Raw genomic sequence first — 19,843 nt, 5'->3', positions numbered from 1 at the left:
ACGTGGCACCATGGTAACACCGGGCTGAGACATGAATATTCTCTCTGGGTCTGCTCACAAACATGATGATCCGGTGTAACACGAAATTTTTACTCCACGAAATTCTTACTCCGAGTACACTTTTCGTACGAGAAAAGAACTCCCCAAGGCACGAAAAAATTACTCCCTCCACGAAATTTTTACTCCCCATTTTTTTTACTTCCAGTAAAAATCTCGTACGCAAAAATGGGATGCGGGCGAAGGGATAATGCCAATAAGTGATCTCGCGCACACGAATGTCGCGCTACCCTCCTTCCACCCCTTCCACCACCAAGACTAACAGGGGACAAGGGAGTAAAAATTTCGTACACCTGGCATGGGAAGTTAAATTGCTCGTGTTGGGGTGAAGTAATTTATTCGTTATTTATTCGTCAGGGGAGTAACATTTTTGTACGAAATGAATAAGAATAAGAATAAGAATAAGAATACTTTATTATCTCATAGAGAAATTCAGGGGTGGTACATAACAATAATACAAACAAGACATTGATTTTACATAAAACATATAGCACTATATAACATGGACATCTTTAAAGCACTGCGCTTACATATTCTCGCACACCTACGCGTTTAACGAACTATGGCTAAACATCATTGCAAAATATCATAACATACAATATATCGCAGGAAATATACGGTTGTACATAAAACCAATACATACATGTACATTACTACTGATTGCACTGGCAGAAGAGGGGCTGAGTCGGGTATGTGGATGTGTTTACATGTTGCTAAGGGTGATGGATTTGGGGATGAAGCTGTTTTGCAGCCTGAGTGTCCTAGCTTTGTGCGTGCGAAGTCTACGGCCAGAGGGAAGGAGTTCATAGAGGTGGGCTAGGACATGGGACCTATCTGAAGCTATCCGCCTACTCTTTCTCACCACACGCTTTTCATACAGGGACTCCACACTTGCTTGCCGCCTGCCAATCACCTTGCTACTGACATTCACCAGTAGCCCGGAACTCACCTGTCTTGGGGAGTAATTTTCTCGTGCAATGGGGGAGTGCTTTTTTCGTAAAGGGAGTCACTTTTTCGTACGAAATGTTTACTCCGGAGTAAAAATCTCGTGGGAGTAATTTTCTCGTGTTACACCGGGCTGAGACATGAATACTCTCTCTGGGTCTGCTCACAAACATGATGATCCGGCCCTGTCTCTCCCAGCACAGATTCGAACCCGTGACACGGAGAACACAATGCTGCCGTGTATTGGCAGAAGGTAGTAAGTCCAAATTTGGTGTGTTTGTTTGTTTGTTTGTTTGCTTAACGCCCAGCCGACCACGAAGGGCCAAATCAGGGCGGTGCTGCTTTGACATTTAACGTGCGCCACACACAAGACAGAAGTCGCAGCACAGGCTTCATGTCTCACCCAGTCACATTATTCTGACACCGGACCAACCAGTCCTAGCACTAACCCCATAATGCCAGACGCCAGGCGGAGCAGCCACTAGATTGCCAATTTTAAAGTCTTAGGTATGACCCGGCCGGGGTTCGAACCCACGACCTCCCGATCACGGGGCGGACGCCTTACCACTAGGCCAACCGTGCCGGTATCCCAAATTTGGTACAAATGAGATGTTTATATCATAATGCAGAGGGAAACAAGGCGCATCTTGTGTCAAAATGTCTAAGATGTGCGATCAATAGTTATGGATTGTTTTTAAGAAGTAAGACCACTAAACAAATATTAACCACAGGAAAAAATCGGCAATTTCAACCTCGAAGGTTATATCGCGACGGGGAAAGGGGGGGAGATGGGATAGAGCCACTTGTTAATTGTTTCTTGTTCACAAAAGCACTAATCACAAAATTGCTCCAGGGGCTTGCAACGTAGTACAATACATTACCTTACTGGGAGAATGCAAGTTTCCAGTTAATGGAAGCAAGTCCAGGGACTTTTGGTTTTCAGGTTTGCACTAGACTTACTTCGCCAGCCTCAAAACGAGCTAGCATGTTTCAGCACTCTATGTCCATTAGCCAATCGTGTTCACGCTTGTGTAATCCTGATTGAGGTTAACCACTCGGAACTATTGTATCAATATGTATCCAGTACCTGAGCTGCCGGGCCCCCTACGTAGAAACACATATTTTCCTTCCAAGTCCCTTCAATCATTTCGGGGAGAAAAACGAACGGACGAACAAACAAAAGTAACATTGCAGTTGACCCAAACATCATTTTGTTCCAAGCGTCATACGTCACGTGAAGAACTATAAATATAGCTTGTTGTTAGCTATAGAGTTCATGAATATCGCAACACATACAACTCTTTAACAGAGTGCTGGTTATCCCGCATGATTTCACATTAACTTGATATTGTCCTTCAGTGTTGCTATGTACTGTGGTGCTGTTTTAGCCTGTACCCGTAGCGTGGCTTGTCAGCGGCATCTAAAGTGAGTAAACGCCCACCCCTTACTTTGGGTAACAAACTACGCATAGGGTTTAGTAGAGTACCTGATAAAAGTCCTAAACTGACCTAACCCAGCATACGGTTGGCAATGTGCTTCCCTGGAGTCTAACGCTTTTAACCCTAAATCAGACAGTCAGTACGTTAAACGGTTATACTGTTCACAATGAATTGGTCTTATTGATTTCGGTCTCCATATGCCAGTCAGATGGAGAGCTGTTGACACAGTCGGTGCGCCGTAATTAAAGCATTGTCAATTCCTATCCAACCGAGAAGCGCGCACGAGTCTCGAGCATGAAATCTGATGTTAATGCAGAGGCTAGGCATCACGTGCCGTCATTCCTTACTTTTTACCATTCTGACGAAGGCAGCGACAAGCTGTCGACACATTGATTTAGAATGGGTACTGCTGCGTGTTCTTATTATGGGGGCGAGGACGCCCCCATTCTATACGGATAGTTTCGAGGTTGACCATGGGCAGCGCCATTTTGTTGTGAAATACGTCATCAGTTTGTGTACACAGGAAGTTGTGACATCCGTCACCCTATGGGAGGGGTGACGTCAAAATTGTTCATCTGTAGAAAGTTGTGAAATCCGTCACCCTATGGGAGGGGTGACGTCAAAATTGGTCATCACAGAGTTTGTGTAACACAGGAAGTTGTGAAATACGTCACCCTATGGGAGGGGTGACGTCAAAATTGTTCAACAAAAACATGATATGTCGCATTGTGCAGGGTCAACTGCAACAAACTCAAACCGAGCCATTCATACCTAGCTGTATTTGAGTGACTTATATACCCGACATTTTTATTTCTTATTTTTAGCACAGGTGTAGGAAAAATCATGAACCAAAATGTTATTTATTTTCTAATTTAACATTTTTTTTACAAATATGACCATGGTCTTTTAAACATACAGTGACATTAAACATTGTTATGTTAAAAAAAAGAAAAAAGAAAAAAAGCTTTTGTGCACAAATCAGAAAATACATTGTACATTTTACCTACAGGCCAAACCGTGAGTGTCTGTGGCAAAGCCCGACCCAGGAAATTGCACTGATTTTATATTTAGATCAGAGAGAAATTGTCAAGAACAGGCGCTTGCATTTGGATGTGTCCAATGATAGTAGGTTTGGTTGTGATCAATCAGAATAATGTAGGAATAAAAATGTATGACAGTTTAGTATGATGACATGTAATTCACATATGCTGAAATATGATATTATACATCATGTAATATTATTATGGCTGTTGCCATGACCATGAAACCCAACAAAGGTTTAATGTAATGTAATTCAAAATACCAAAACCGAGCACCTATTAATCTCGTCTTTGCGCGTGAAGATTGAGGCCGTCTGCCAGTAGCGGTTAGGTCATACAGTGGAACCCCTCTCTAGCGACCTTTAAAATGTTGACAAAAATCGGTCCTTGTGGAGGAGGGTCCTTACAGAGGGAGGGGGGCGGAATCAGGGGGCCACAAAGAAAGTCAGATTTAAAAAAAAAAAGAAAACAGAGAAGTTTGAGTTGCTGACGACCGTTCTCTCTGAAAGCAAACTGCTTCGATTTCATGTTTGTCCTTGGTGTCCACCAGTTCTGGTGCATGTACTACCCTGGCCAAGTTTCTTCTCAAGACATCAAAGAGACCGCCCCAGTATACTCTACAGCCTCTGGGCGAACCACCTCTCATAGCTAAAACTGGGTCAATGACCCCTGGGAAGAAGGTCAGTGTCTATAAAAATTTTACTCCTAGGCCTGCGGCCAGGGGGGGGGGGGAGTATACCGGTACCATTTGAGAATCAGACCAAATGAGAATTGAACCATTTGAGAACATCCTTTTTTTTCAATCACTACATCGAAGGCCTGCGGCCCGGGGTTCACATGGGTTGGTTTGTTTGTTTGTTTCAAACCCACACCCATATACACACATTTCCCATTTAAACCATTTGTCGGCCCCCTGTCGATATTTATCGACTAAGTTCCTTGTTGTTTAAATGTGTTGAGTTAATGCGGATCGGGCTCTGACCTGCTGAGTTATACGTTACAACATTCCACACTAAACGAGAGGTAAAACTGAAAGAAAATCAAAACAAAACGCTGTCGTAACTTGCATTCTCTTTCAACCGGAGTTTTATGACTTGAAGAGACTGAGGAATGTTTGGAATAGTTCAAAACGGACACAACTTTCAGACTACCACTGTGACTCGTGTCAAGGAAAAGGGGATCACAACAAAGATTGGATGACATTTCCTCAGAGGGACAACCATCATGGTGGGTGCCGTTATTCTGCTTCTGGTACTGCAGGTCGTCTCGCCCGTTGCAGGACAGTCAACACTGAATCCTGGGAACGACTCCGATTATTTCAACAGCTTCTCCGCTACCAGAACAGCCTACTACCGTTGGCGGTCATGGATTCTAAATCATCCAGCTGTTCTTCAGAAAGTTCCTCCTGCCCCTAAGGCGACCGCACACAGCAATGATGACAAACTGAACGTCACCGTGAAGATCACTCCAGTAACAGTTCTTCAGGTGGACCAAGCTCGCCAAACAGTTCAAATGGCGGCGAGGATGGAGTTCTGGTGGACAGACCCTGCCTTTGCCGTAACGGAGGATTTGGCCGAGTCTTTCACGGACGGCAATGTTTCCCTTCTGCCCAGTGCTGTCACAATTCCCTCCGACTTGCTGTGGCTGCCTCCTCTTCTCGTGGTTGAAGGAGTCAACTCCTTGGAGGTTCTTCGCCAAGCGTACCGCGCGGAAGTGGAACAGGATGGTACAATCGCGATTACTCTCCCCTACGTTCTCTCTTTCTCCTGTCGCTTTGACATATCCAACTATCCCTTTGACGAACACGATTGCCCCATCACTGTTGTCGATCCCTCATCCAGCGTCAACGTTCTGCCTTCAGGAGATCCATGGGAGAGTGCGCTTTCGCAAACATTCGGCGTGGAAGGCGAGTGGGACCTGACTGGTGTTCGAGAGAACGTGATGTTCATTCGGTCAGACCCAAGCTTCACACAGTGCGTCGTGCATCTCAGAAGGAAAACTACCTTCTTCGTAGTGCTGACGATAGTTCCTCTGGTGGTGACTTCCTATCTGAACGTGCTGGTCTTTCTTCTGCCTCCAGACCTCGGGGATAAGGCGTCCTACCTCGTGACCGTGACGATCTCCATGTCCGTGTTTGTGTCTTTCTTCAACACGGACATGCCGAGAGGTATCGACAAGATGCCGGCCATCTTTCGTCTCCTCATCTTCGTGACGATTGAAAGTTTGCTTACTCTCGGGATCACCCTATTCATGCTGAGAAGGTACAAAGCGGAGCGATGCCAACAGGATATGACCGTTGCCTCCGTTAAGACGAGTGCGATATCCCCAGAACTGAAAACGACCACTGCAAACGAGAGTTATTCTTCTGGGGAACTGGCTGTTCCCACTAGGAAAGGAGACTTGTTTTATACAGGCAAACACACTTCTGCATATGATTCAGCCATTTCCAAAGGTCAACTGCCTTTATCGTCCGGCACGGGTTATAGTTCGAAGAAAACGTTAACGTCCGCCGGGAGTCTTGATGTGTTTCTCTTTGTGGCTGCATTCACAGTGAATACACTAGGAGTGGGAATCATTTTAGCATATATGGTGTAAATAGTTAAAGAAGTACTTTGTGTAATTAATCGCATCCTTGTTTTATGGGTTCACATCTGGTAATGTATCATTTTCTGATATGGTAGTACATTACTTTTCGTTATTTTTTCCCATGATATTTGATTGATATATGTTTAGAGATTCGGTCTGATTTAACTTTAAGAGTAAAGAAAATTTAATCGGAATTAGCTGGTTGTTTATGACAGCTGCATTGATTTTTGTCTGACCTTAATTTTCACTCTTACAATTGTTTCTGCACTGTTACTTCTCTTTGTGTGTGATATCGTAACAAATAACCCATTATCTCGGCACAATAAACCTTTATTTACAAGGCTGTATTATGTACAAGTTATTTAGTACTACTTCAATGTTGCTTACAAGTGCAATCTCCCCTTTCACATCCGCCACTCTCAGTCACCCCAAGCATTCAAACGAGCACTTAAAACGCACCTCTTCAAGAAATACAACCCCTGATTTTGTTTTCTCAGTCCATCAGTAGGCTACATGTGGTGTATTTGTTGTTTTAGTGATAATGTATATAAACATCTAGGACTGTTTTCAGCATTGTTGATGACATGTTCTGTTTGATTAAGGGTATTCAGCTGGTATTTCCTTGTTTTATACTACCTATTTTATTCATGTTTTTATTAATTAGTTAGTGGAAGAATCTTTTGTAATGTATGTTTGATGGTGTATGCTTTTAATTAAGCGTTGTTGACTATGAATGTAGATGTAAATGCTTGTATAACTGTGTTTTATTTTCAAATGTGTCAAGCGCAAAGAGCATACATGTAAAGTTATGATGTTGCGCTATATAAATGCTCATTTATTATTATATTATTATTATTAAACGTAGTTATCCAATATCAAGCGCTCACGAGTAGAACGTTTCAACACGACGTGCGCTAGATTACAAGGACTTTTAAGAAGAAAGAGTAAAATGCAAACAAAAGCACACGTTTCTTAATCTGCGTAAGGCCAAAAAAAAAATAGTCTGTTTACGGTAACCCGACCGACCCTATTTTTTTCGCGCGACCCTAGACTTTTTTTTGGCATTTGGGAAAAAAACAAAAGACAAAAAAAATCCCGACCTACCGACCCTATTTTTTTGGCCTATGTTACCGTAAACAGACCTCTTTTTTTTGCCTAATATAATCAAAATGTCAGTATAGTTGCTAAGCAATCGTCTAAGATAAGGTTTACATAGAGTTATCCTGATGAAGTCGCTGTTGATTGGCATTGTTGTGATGTAAGCTTGCCTGATAGTCATGTATAATTTTGTTAACGTGTCATTTTTGTCTTAATGTTAGTGTACCATTATACTGCCACAACAACATATTTGATGTTTTGGTTTATCTGGTACGTCGATTGGATGTTTGCTTGCCTGCTTTTTGGCGTAGTATGTTCGTTTGTTGTTGGTCTGGAGCTATATAACTTTTTGAGTGTCTATGTGCAGGAGATGTTCTTGAAATAAATTAGATTTTTCAACATCGTTTTACAAACACATATAGATGCTTTACTTGAAAACCTAGCCACAAGATCTGCGATGGAGCTACAAGTCACTCGCAAGCGATTATGTCGTAGCTTCGGGTGATAGAACTCACACACACACACACACACACACACACACACACACACACACACACACACACACACACACACACACACATACACACACACATACACACACACACACACACACACACACACACACACACACACATACACACATACACACACACACACACACACACACATACACACATACACACACACACACACACACACATACACACACACACACACACACACACACACACACACACACATACACACACACACACACACACACACACACACACACACACACACACACACACACACACACACACACACACACACACACACACACACACACACACGTTGCCAGATTTTGAGGCTAGGCTCACTTTATTTCTTCTGAAGAAGAAAAAAATCCAGTGTCATGTTAACAAAAACGAAACCTAAATATTTGCTCCCTCCAGATATCATTTATTTTCGGGACATTGTCTGATCTTCCAAGAGATGGTGATGATTTTGAGTTGCGGATATTGACACATTTCAAATCACTGTTGGTTTCATTTGAGGCTGTATACATTCTGTAAAAAAAACCCACCTATGAGAGTAGAATCAAGTACCATTTTTCAATGGCCAGTTATTACTTGTCTTTGTTTTAAATACTGTAGTCAACACCACTCAGATGTGATAAATCAAAGTTGTACGTGTAAACGAGGCATGCATTGTCAGCCATTGTGTAGACACTCGAACAGAATCATTCTCTACAGAAACGTATTTCTATCCGTCAGCATTAACTAACAATTGAATTCAAAACTGTGACATGCCTTCACCCAAGCATTTTGTCAAAGATGATAGCATCTCTGGGTAATGTAAGAGACTTAATTGATTATAACATGGATATGTGAAGCTATGTGTTTTGTGTGTTTCTGTCTTATCAGTGAATGTCCTAATGGTTCCTATGAAATGTTCAAACTCATAATCGTCAGATAAGTTTGATTTAATTAGTGTTTGACTGTGCACTTCAAAGACCGCTGGGTCGATATATCTGTGCACGTTACGTTTCTGTTCTGTCAATAATTAAACGTTCCAACAATTACATACCTTTCTTGTTTAAAAAAAAAAATCATAATCGGTTACAGGCAAGAAAAAACTGTCCATCTTAATGTAACATGTTAAAGGACAATACGTAGAGGTTACATGCCGAGTCTCAGTGATTATTAAAAATAATGGTCGAAGTTAGCGGATCATGAAAAATGCGAGCTTCAGCGAGCTTTTTCATGACCGCGAACTGAGACCATTATTTTTAATAATCACTGAGACGAGGTGTGTAACCTCTTTATTCCTCCTTTCTTCAGTTATTCAAAGAAAACAGGAGTTTTTGTGCGAAAGTTTGATCGAATCCGAATCACTCAACCAGTCAACCTGCGCAGGCGATCGACTAATGCGCGGTTGTATACACTCTTCAAAAAAAGTTAAGGATCGGTTGAAAAAACGGATCTAATTATAAAAAAATGCCAAAAAACTAAACATCGACATAATAATTAAAAGATTAATGTGTTTGAATTACCAAATGAACAATGAGTCTTGACCTAGAATTTTGTTTGGCAGGCAGAGTTATTTCCCTTTGTGGGACTTCTCAAAAGCTTCTGCATTTTGGAAGAAAAAGGGTGTTTTTTATAGCCCCATGAAATTTGCGGAACGCATAATAGGGCAAAATGTTGTGATGCACGTGCTACTACAGGGTCCTGGCTATGAACATCGCTCACCAGCTTGTGTTTAAAGGTTGACACGCTGACACAATTATGCACAGTAGCAACATGCCCCCATGAAGAAAACTGTGCGATTTGGATAGAGGAAGGACAATATGATGGCTACAAGACGGTGTTGCTGCCAGGCAAGTGGCCCAGAGACTTGCAGTGGCTCCCTCTGTCATCATCAGACTAAAATAGAGATTCCACGCAACTGGAAGAGTGCAGGAGCGACAACGTTCTGGTCGGCCCAGAGTCACCACACAAAGAGAGGATCGCTTCATTCAGAGGCAGGCCTTGCAACAAAGAATGGCTACGACAAACAACATTAGGCAACGCCTACAAGCTACCACCAACACTGTTGTTGGTGGTCAGACGATCCGAAACCGCTTACACAACTTTGGCTTGCGTGCAAGGCGCCCAGTCCGAGGAACAACCCTGACTGCTAATCACCGAGCAGCTCGCCAAGCCTGGTGCACTCAACATGTGAGGTGGCAACGTCAGCAGTGGGCTCAGGTGTTGTTTACAGATGAGTCCCGCTTTTGCTTGGAACCTGCTGATGGTCGCATCCGAGTGTGGAGGCGTCGCGGAGAGCGCTTCGCATAAGGCGCTGTTCTGGAACGACAGCGTTTTGGCGGAGGCTCTGTGATGGTCTGGGGAGGGATCAGCACACGTCTAAGGACACATCTGTACCATGTAGTGGGCAACTTGACCGGTGTCCGCTACCAGAATGAGATCCTGCAACCCCTGGTCGTTCCAGCCCTCCAAGCAATCGGCCCTTGTGCGATTCTTCAGGATGACAACGCACCTCCCCATCGCTCTGCAGCTGTAAACACCTTCATCCAGCAGGCCAGGGTCAACAGGATGCTGTGGCCAGCCAACAGCCCGAACCTGAACCCCATAGAGCACATGTGGGACGAGCTTTGTCGTCGGGTACAGCAACATCACCCTCCTCCTGCCAATCTGGGTCAACTGCTGCAATGGCTCCAGCAGGAGTGGAATGGAGTTCCCAGAGCATTCATATGCAACCTGATCCACTCCATGCGCCAACGATGTGTTGAATGCCTGGCACACAACGGAGGGCACACGCGTTATTGACACTGATTCACATTGTTGTGAATTCCATTTTCGAGGGTTGTCACGTTTGACACACTCTAGCTAAATTGTCGCTGCCGCGTTCGATCTTTGCTTTGTTTGTCATTACTCCTTGGTTGTTCAATTATATAATTTTAAACAAATGAAAGAATTCGGTCTTGTCTGTTTTGTGTGATGTGCTTGTAAAAAAGTGATCCTTAACTTTTTGTGAAGAGTGTAGTTCCGTGCAAATCATTCCATTCTGTTTACACTTCTTGTCAGTTTCCCTGTTTTGGACTAAAATCAAGTACACAGATATGCTGTTATTCTGTTGTGGCGGTAAAGGCAGATATTGTGTGTTCTTTTTATGTTTTAGTATCGCTTAAGATAATGTTCTTTCGTCAAATGGGACTAGCAGACGAACATTTGCACCCGTGTTCCAACGTTAATTACTGTATGAAGTTCAGTTTTCTGGGGAAAATAGTGTATGAAACCGCTTTATGTTGTTTAAATTGATGAGATGTGTGCATTTGGTTGCGTCTGATCTGTTTATAAAATGAAATATTGTTAAAAACTGACCGTCGGATTGCAGTCAGTGTTGTCGAAGAAACTGCGTTAAAAGAAGGGGAACTACTCTTGTCGCTAGAGTATGAGTTACTTGCCTTTTTTTTATTTTTTTTTTTTATTTTTTTTTTTTATTGGCTTCAATTTTCATAGAAGAATTTGTCTTGCGCTTGGGAGAAAGTAAGAGTATAACATATAAAAACAGCATTCATATCACATTTCATGTATCACACACAGTAATCACTAGTATAAGCCTACAATTATCACATTTGTACCTGTATCATACATGCAAATAAATAGTATCACATTTCCACGTATCACACACAATATATACATTACATAACATACAGCAAGCTTCCATCTCCCGCGCCCCCCCCCCCCTCCCACACATACATATCCTCGCACGTGCGTCGACTCCATACAAATGACATCATCAGTCCATTAACTAAAATGCACAATGACTAGTAGTGGGTACATGATACTTAATACGTGCTCAACTAGACCTGCTAACTAAAATAATAACAGAAACAAAAACAAGGACTGGGCACAACATTTACACGTGTGTGACCTACTTACATCAGGTGCCTGTGATCTATAAATAACAATGATTGCGTTTAAAGTAAAACATGAATAATGCCGATGTTTACTAACAATGAATACATAACAACTAAGATAAGAATGTATGTGCTTTCATAATATGATTATTTTATAAAACACAGTGGGGAAATTTGGAAAATAATTTTTATACGAAACTGCGCACATCGAGTCGAGCTCTTGGGAATTTGCTTGTGATGAACGTTTGTGCACGGCAGATCTAGATTCAGAAAACAGCCGAACTCATGGATTTATGATATGGAGATTCATGTGTTCAGGCCTGTAGTTGTTAATTTAAATGCGGTATGTTTGTATTGTTTGCTCCAGAAATGTATACTTCGTACGTTAGAGCGTTCGGAACTTTTCAGTCGCAAAAGTAGTACCGAAACAGAACAGCTTCTCAACCCATTGCACTATCGAGGATTCAGGCTGTTGCTGGCTCGTTATTTGTTTGGTTGCTGGGTCATTATCGAAAAATAACTAGCTCTACAAGTTTACAGAGGTAAAGAAGCAGAGGGGGGAATAAAGTGTTGTTATTGTTTCATCTATTTGGAGCCACCAGAAGCTTCCTGTACCGGGTATGAGTTTCAATCCAACATACTAGCACCACCCGAAATTGACGTTTCCATTTTTCAAATCGGGTGCAGAAGCGGGGATGAAAGTGGTGTTAAGGAAGATGCTCTGGACTTGTTCGAGTTTCACTGTCTGCAGCCGTTTGAACATCGATCGGACTCTCGCAGGTTTTTGGCACACGAGGTCTGTTGTTTCTGTCGGGTCATCTGTTGGCAGGGAATATGTTATTTTGTTGAGAATATTAAACACAGAGGCAGAGTTATAACATTATAAGATGTTTTGCGGCTTGTTGACAGACCAGCCTTTTTGTTGGTCCAAGGGGACCATGTCGTCTTTTGTTTCATCTTTATCGACCAAGGCCGAAGGCCGCGGTTGATAATATGAGACAAAAGGCGATATGCTCCCCGAGGACCAACAACAAAATGCTGGTCTGACGACAAGCCACCAAACATTGTTTTTGTCATCATTTTGATTGTGAATTTTTAGAATCCAACTCCGGGCCACAAAGCATCGTCACAGTAGCTCGAGATAACACGTCAACCTTGTATGGGACGTCAAACGTAGCTTGTTGACGCTTTTCTTCCAGTCTGAAAATGTGTGAGTTCAGTAAGTGTTGAGCATATTTCTTTTCTTTTTAAGTGTTTATGACTTTTCGTTGTGGATTTTGCGATTACAGAGATAAGTTGCAAATTGACCATGAGTCGCCGCGGTAATTATCAACATTGATTGGGTCTTTGAGAGTCACAGTGAATGCTTACAATCGTTGTCCTCGGAAACACAAATCCAAAGCCGCGATGGTTCCACACATCAAACAATCAGCCTGATTGGCTTTTACTTTGACAATCCACGTTTCACCTAAAAGCTCAAACCCATTCACCACCTCGAGTTATTGCATGGGGAACATGAGATTTATTTCCCAGGTGTTTGTGAATGAAAACTCGTGAAAATGATGACAAAGCTTGTTATTCTCTCAGGTGCCAGGAGACTGGTTCCGAATATCTTTCATTTACTCTAATACACATGTCGTATGCATTCAGGGAGCTTACTTCCCTTTGATTATTAGATGTCTGAACAACTCTCTGCCTCATCTGTGACCCTCTACCACGCAATTAGTCGCATGTCACCACGCGCGGTTCTGCGCTGGGCTTAATATAAGTCCGGGGAGTGTCTGGTAACAGTGTGAGGGTCACCTTAGTCACAGGCTTATAACTCAAATAGTTTTTGCTCTTTTCTAAAGCGGTTTTTCACCACTGGATAGAGCATACAAAACTCTTTAAGAAAATGTAAAAATATGAAAATCATGCAAAGGTGACATGCGACTCATCCCGTGGTGGAGGGTCACATTATTTATTTATTTTGTTCAAGTTACAATTCTCATGAGGCAGAGTGCTATAAAGAATCCAAGTTCACAACGAAAGTCTCAGGGCGTGAAAACATGAATACACGCGTGCGGGAACAAGAAAAGAAAATGGGTAGCGCCGTACTGCATGGCAGCTGGCTTTCCCCAGAAAAAAAGGCCAGCCCGAAATGTTCATGAGGGTTACTTCACAAGACTTAATGACATCTTCTCCGTATACGTAGTTTATTTATTTGAGAGACAAAAGAAAGAAGCGCTCTAAGTGCACACGACATGTGCGACAAAGTAAGAAGAGCTATGCTCAACGAATCTCGTGGTACCGAAGAGAATAAATAACAAGAAATGAAATAAACAAGCGACTTTCCGTTTGAATCGCTGTGTATTGGGTAAGGAACACGATTATTTACCATTGGCAGTAGTAGTAGTAGTAGTAATAGTAATAGTAGTAGTAGAAGTAGTAGTAGTAGTTGTAGTTTAACGGAGTGTCTCTATAGTTCTGAATTGTCCTTAATGGTTGCCTTTGTGTGAGTACGTGTGTGTGTGTGTGTGTGTGTGTGTGTGTGTGTGTGTGTGTGTGTGTGTGTGTGTGTGTGTGTGTGTGTGTATGTGTGCGTGTGTACGTGGGTGGGCATGTGTGTGTCAGTGTGCGCGTGTGTGTGTTTGTATGTGTGTGTGTACGTGTGTGTGCATGTGTGTCAGTATGTGCGTGTGTGCTTGTGTGTGTGTGTGTGTGTGTGTGTGTGTGTGTGTGTAACTAATTACATTTAAGACACAAGTTACGGTGGAAATATCCAAGGCCTTCAATACCTCAAACTCCCACTTGCAGGGGTCCTAGACAAGAAGCTGCACTGGTTGCTGAATTTCTTCCACAAGAGAACGGCAAGCGTGAGAGTGGACGGAACGATCAGCAACCCTGTGGGGGATTGGAGAGTGTGTACCTCCAAGAGGCGTAGCTCCACCCTTCCCCTCCCTTTCTGTTCCAAGTATACATACATTGATTGGAATCCTACGTTCATGTACCGTGAAGACGATCAAGATTTGTCTGTCTGTGGCTGGTATGAAAGCATGCTACACACACACACACACACACACACACGCACGCACGCAAGCACATACACACACACACGCACGCACGCGCGCAGACACACACACACGCACGCACGCGCACGCACACACGCACGCACGCACACGCACACACGCACGCACGCATGTACACACGCACACACACAGACACACACTCACACACACGCACGCACGCACGCACACACACATACACACGCACACACGCACGCACGCACGCACACACACACACACACCAGGGGCGGACGAGGGGGGGGGGGCACAGGGGGCACGTGCCCCCCCCCCCCCCCGAAAAAAAAAAAAAAAAAGAAGAAAAAAAAAGGTTTTTCTATGCTGATTCTATGACCATTTCTAAGTTCAAATGGCACCAGATGGCACCATTTTGCTTCTTTGGGCCAAAAGATGTTCCGGGGGCGCATGCCCCCGGATCCCCCTAGCAAATTCGGGCGCTTCGCGCCCATCACATTCACTTTCGATTCAAAGTGCCCCCCCCCCCCCTTACAAAGCAACTGATCCGCCCCTGCACACACACACACACACCAAAAACACAAGAACAGCAACAACAACAACAACAACAATAACAACAACACATTAAGTGTTGTCTATAATTAAATACAACATAAACCATCTTCATTTTGTTTTTATTATGATTCGCAGCATGCAGCCAAGCTTCTTGTTGCTAGCGTATGGATAGATATCCAAAGGAAAGGACGCTTGTATATTATTCTGAAACTATATGGTTGTGATATACATCATCTTACACTCAGACAGGAAGATATCTTCACGATCATATCATAATTTCATAAATAATTGTTAGGCAGTTTTTTTGCGGATAGTCGATTCTTCTGTGTTCAAGCACTTGCAAACCATGTGAAAGGGAAGGGGGACTACAACAAAAATCACGTTAAAAACAGCATAACTGCAGTCTCCTTTGGAGTTGAGTTGCCTGCCTGAACTGAAAAGGTATATTTTGACAATCTCATCGAAAACGGAAGTCACAGTTGAAACTACGATTTGCTCTGTTACGACAAATCTGAAAGCTTTTTTTCTGATTCTACAAGTATCATTGTGACGTGATTTGTTTACAGTTTGTTCTTAGTGTTCTATTAAATACAAGCCCCCCCCCAAAAAAAAAAAAAAAAAAAAAAAAAAAAAAAAAAAAAAATTCCTCCCCCCTTTCTGTTTTACTTGTGCCATATGCTACGATAACTTCAATTAGTCAATTAGTCGACTTGAGTCCTTATCAATGTTTTTTTTTTTAAACACACAAAAAAGAGGAGTCTTAATTATGATCGTGGCGATATCTTTGATATGCGCGTTCGAGGCGGCGCCACGCTAGCACCACCCGTAATTAACAGTCCCGTTGTTTTTGCTGGGGGCAGAAGCGGGTGCAATCTCGGGTGGGAGGTGGCACCACGCTAGCACCACCCGTAATTCACAGTCCCGTTGTTTTTACTGGGGGCAGAAGCGGGTACAACCTCGGATGGGAAATCCAAGAGGGATGGAACCTGCGAAGCCTTCAGAATGTTCAGACGCAAGTAGAGCTGCCTCACCAGCAAGGGTTTGTCACACACCAAGTCGTTGGATTCGGTAGGGTCGTCTGAACATAAATTAAAACATAAATTGAGTGCATGCAAACACAGCTCTGATACACTTCACGTACGACAACCATGTCATGTACAAGCAGAAAAAAAGCTTTTTCCATCAAGCTGAGACGCTATTTTGAAGACGAGTGACTGGTGAATTTGATCTTGACAGGTGCAAGAGACGTTTGCTAGTGTCTAATTTACACACACCTGGAATGGTAAACACGAAAATTGTTTGTAACTATGCTAAACCAATGCAAATACCGGAACGACCTCCTTATTGCATGCGGAGTCCTCCAAGAATGACGCCAAAGTCCCGAAACAATAGATCACGGTCATAATTATCTTTTTGCAGTTCGCGGGATGACCCATTCATCTAGCAAAGAAAACTGGTGAAAGTTAAGGAACTCTAAAATACGGCAAACCAGTACAGCGAAGCGAAAACAAGGACGGAAGACATGGAGAATAACTCGTTTGCAAAAATGCCCGGAACATATACGCTTCAAATTTGAATATTCGAGAGCAGCTCTTCCCACTTCAACTTCAACATCATCATCATCATCATCATCATCATCATCATCATCATCATCATCATCATCATCATCATCATCATCATCATCATCATCATTATAACCAGCATCATCATCAGCATCGCCACCAACACCGCCACTACTATCTTCCTCCTCCTCCGCCTCATCATTAACATCAGCAGCAACATAAGCAGCATCCGCATCCCTATCATCGTCATCAACATCATCGTCATTATCATCATCATCATCACAATCATCACCAACATCATCATCATCATCATCACCAGCAGCAGCAGCAGCAGCAGCAGCAGCAGCACTACCACCACTACCACCACGGTCATCATCATCATCATCATCATCATCATCATCATCATCATCATCATCATCATCATCATCATCATCATCAACACCACCATCATCACCTATTCTCACCTTTCAGGTCGTAGAGCTCACAGTCACAGATAGGCCGAGTGGGACAGGTGCTAGCCACGCCACCTGGCGGTCTGGAAGCGTCTGGGATCAAGCCACCCGCGTCTCCTTCGATCAGTTTATACTGTTCCCATCTGTTGACACAATTACGCGCATTTTTTAAGAGGTTAAAAACAAATCATTCCATTTTCTTCTCCTACATTCAGTCATTCAAGACTGTATGTTTTCCAAGAATAAGGATCGAGATGGGCACCACGATTCTATTCAATTCAATTCAATTCAATTCAATTCAATTCAATTCAATTCAATTCAATTCAATTAATTTCAATTCAATTCGACTGTATTATTATTTGAATGTAGGACGAACAGTAACTTTACTTTTGGCACTTATACACAGATATTACATCACACGAAATCATACTCTCGAAACAATCCACATTATTTATATAAACCACACACATCCATATCCGCACCCTCACATACATGTCCACCTTACACTCTCATGTTTCCATTATTAATCATAAATACAGTTAGTACCATGATTCTATATGATCCATGAAGGACATTTTTATGCAAATAAATATCTCTTTCTTATATATACTTTTCAAGCATAGGTTAAGAATGTTGCATTTTGAAATGTCTTATTGGTTGCTTGACATGCTAATAATGTAATTTGTACTCTGTGTGTGTGTGTGTGTGCGTGCGTGCGTGTGTGTATATATATGTGTGTGTGTGTGTGTGTGTGTGCGCGTGCGCGCGTGTGTGTGTGTGTGTGTGTGTGTGTGTGTGTGTGTGTGTGTGTGTGTGTGTAACAACTCCCATAATAGGCCTACTACTTGACAGATGATTACGAAACTTAGTATGTGATCACCTTAAAACAATACAGGCCTACCCAGACACTTGTCTGATGTGTTTTCGTTGCATCTTATTCTTTTTGATGCAAAAGTTTGATATCATATTTTCACCTTTGCAAAAACTGAAGCCGCACTGTCACGGCCACATTTCTCAAGACACAGTCCACCGGATTAGCTTTCGGGATAGTGTTCTATTCCGTTATGTGCAACAGTTGAACTCTCTCTTTTAAGTTAAGAATTTGACAATCTTTGGAAACCCGATCTTTGAAAGGAGGGAGTCTATGAATGGGGCACATTAACGATTTAAATTTCCAATTTAAATATATGACCAGAAAATCTGAAAAACCGGATCTTAAAAGAGAGGGAGTCTTAACTTCATTTATGTTTCCCCTTGGATTCGGTGACATAAGCTTTATGCTTGAGTTCGGATCCTCAATTGTGTATACATATTACGATACAAAAATGGACTAAAGTTTAGTTTATATCATTGTGACAGGGGAGGCTACCGCTCCTTTCACAGCAGACTATGCACCCGAGTTGTTGGCCTTTAAAGTCAACACCCGTGGATTGTAAGATTCTGTTTGTGATGGGGCTAGTGGTTTCCGATTGTCTGTATGTTCATGGAAACCTTCGGGTTTGCATAACAGTTTTTATAGGGCTAAGAAATTAGCCCTAACATTTTCAATCCTGTTTGATTGCACTTCGCTTCCCGAGGTGATCGTAGTGTTTCGGCACTCGGTTACATCATAGGCAGTCTTCTATGTGGGGGTCTTAAAAGGGGGGGGGGGGGGGGTCCACTGTACCTACCTCATGACGTATTGACTGCCACCGTTGATTGAGGAATCTACAATGTTGTATACGAACTCACGACGTCTTCCTCTTGAGCCCCGAGAAAGCATTGCCCACTGGTTCTGACCGTCCAGCCCACTGCCTGATTTTTTCAAAGAAGAAAGAGCTGAGTTGTTACCACCTTACTATTGGAAAAAACCTAATGCACTTAAATTTAAAAAGTTGTTTGCTACTAACAAAAAGAAATTGCTAAAGAATATTTTGGACTTTATTAATAGAATCTGTAACAGTTTTTCATAATCTTTTTAATTTTTATTTATTTATCATACTAGCATATATCATGATTGTATTGATTGTATTTATTGTTCAAAATGCCCCCAGGGGTTATGGACTAATAAAAAACTTGAAACTTGAAACTTGAGCCTGCCATAGGATAAGAAAAGCGTTATTCTCCAGGTGTTGTTTATTTTCTCATCATATGATCCTAATCCTGTCCTTAAGAGGCCAATACTTTGTCTATAGGACATACATATTCTTGTCCTCCTCTTCAGAGCTGAGTAACAGGGTAAACCATGTTACGAAGCTGGTATTCCTTTACTTAACAGAGACATTTTAACCATACACATTGATTTCAATAATATATACTGGTTCCATATATTCGAAGTACAGACGGACACTATTCGTGTCAGAGTTCGGTGGTTTTGAATAAGACTAAATCAAGCATTTCCATGGGTGTGTGTGTGTGTGTGTGTGTGTGTGTGTGTGTGTGTGTGTGTGTGTGTGTGTGTGTGTGTGTGTGCGTGCGTGTGAGTGTGTGTGTGTGCGTATGTGTGTGTATGTGTGTGTGTGTGTGTATGTGTGTGTGTGTGTGTGTGTGTGTGTGTACGTGTGTGTGTGTGTGCACGCATTTCCGTGTGTGTGTGTGGGGGGGGGTGGATGTATATGTGCGTGCAGGTGTGTGTGTGTGTGTACATGCGCGCGCGCGCGCGTGTGTGTGTGTGTGTGTGCGTGTGTGCGTGTGTGTGTGTGTGT

General features: G+C 42.5%; 2 protein-coding genes across 2 annotated transcripts in view; one reads left to right on the top strand and one right to left on the bottom strand.

Moving 5' to 3' along the window:
- Window positions 1–4,705: 4,705 nt before the first annotated feature.
- On the top strand, window positions 4,706–14,496 carry LOC138949950 (neuronal acetylcholine receptor subunit beta-3-like). Its single transcript, XM_070321734.1, has 2 exons — window positions 4,706–5,742; window positions 14,370–14,496. Exons 1-2 carry the CDS (start codon window positions 4,706–4,708, stop codon window positions 14,494–14,496), a joined length of 1,164 nt encoding a protein of 387 aa, XP_070177835.1.
- A 752-nt stretch (window positions 14,497–15,248) lies between these two features.
- The window catches only part of LOC138950777 (arylsulfatase B-like), a gene marked incomplete in the record, with an annotated part of 18,380 nt that continues 13,785 nt past the window's right edge, over window positions 15,249–19,843 (bottom strand). Inside the window, 2 exon segments of the mRNA XM_070322501.1 lie at window positions 15,249–16,223; window positions 17,172–17,302. Coding sequence (XP_070178602.1) covers window positions 16,042–16,223; window positions 17,172–17,302 — 313 coding nt within the window.

This window comes from Littorina saxatilis, linkage group LG16, assembly GCF_037325665.1.
Source record: "Littorina saxatilis isolate snail1 linkage group LG16, US_GU_Lsax_2.0, whole genome shotgun sequence".
Lineage (NCBI taxonomy): Eukaryota > Metazoa > Mollusca > Gastropoda > Littorinimorpha > Littorinidae > Littorina > Littorina saxatilis.
Note: the sequence above shows the minus strand (reverse complement) of the source record. Positions and strands in the feature narration are given on the sequence as shown.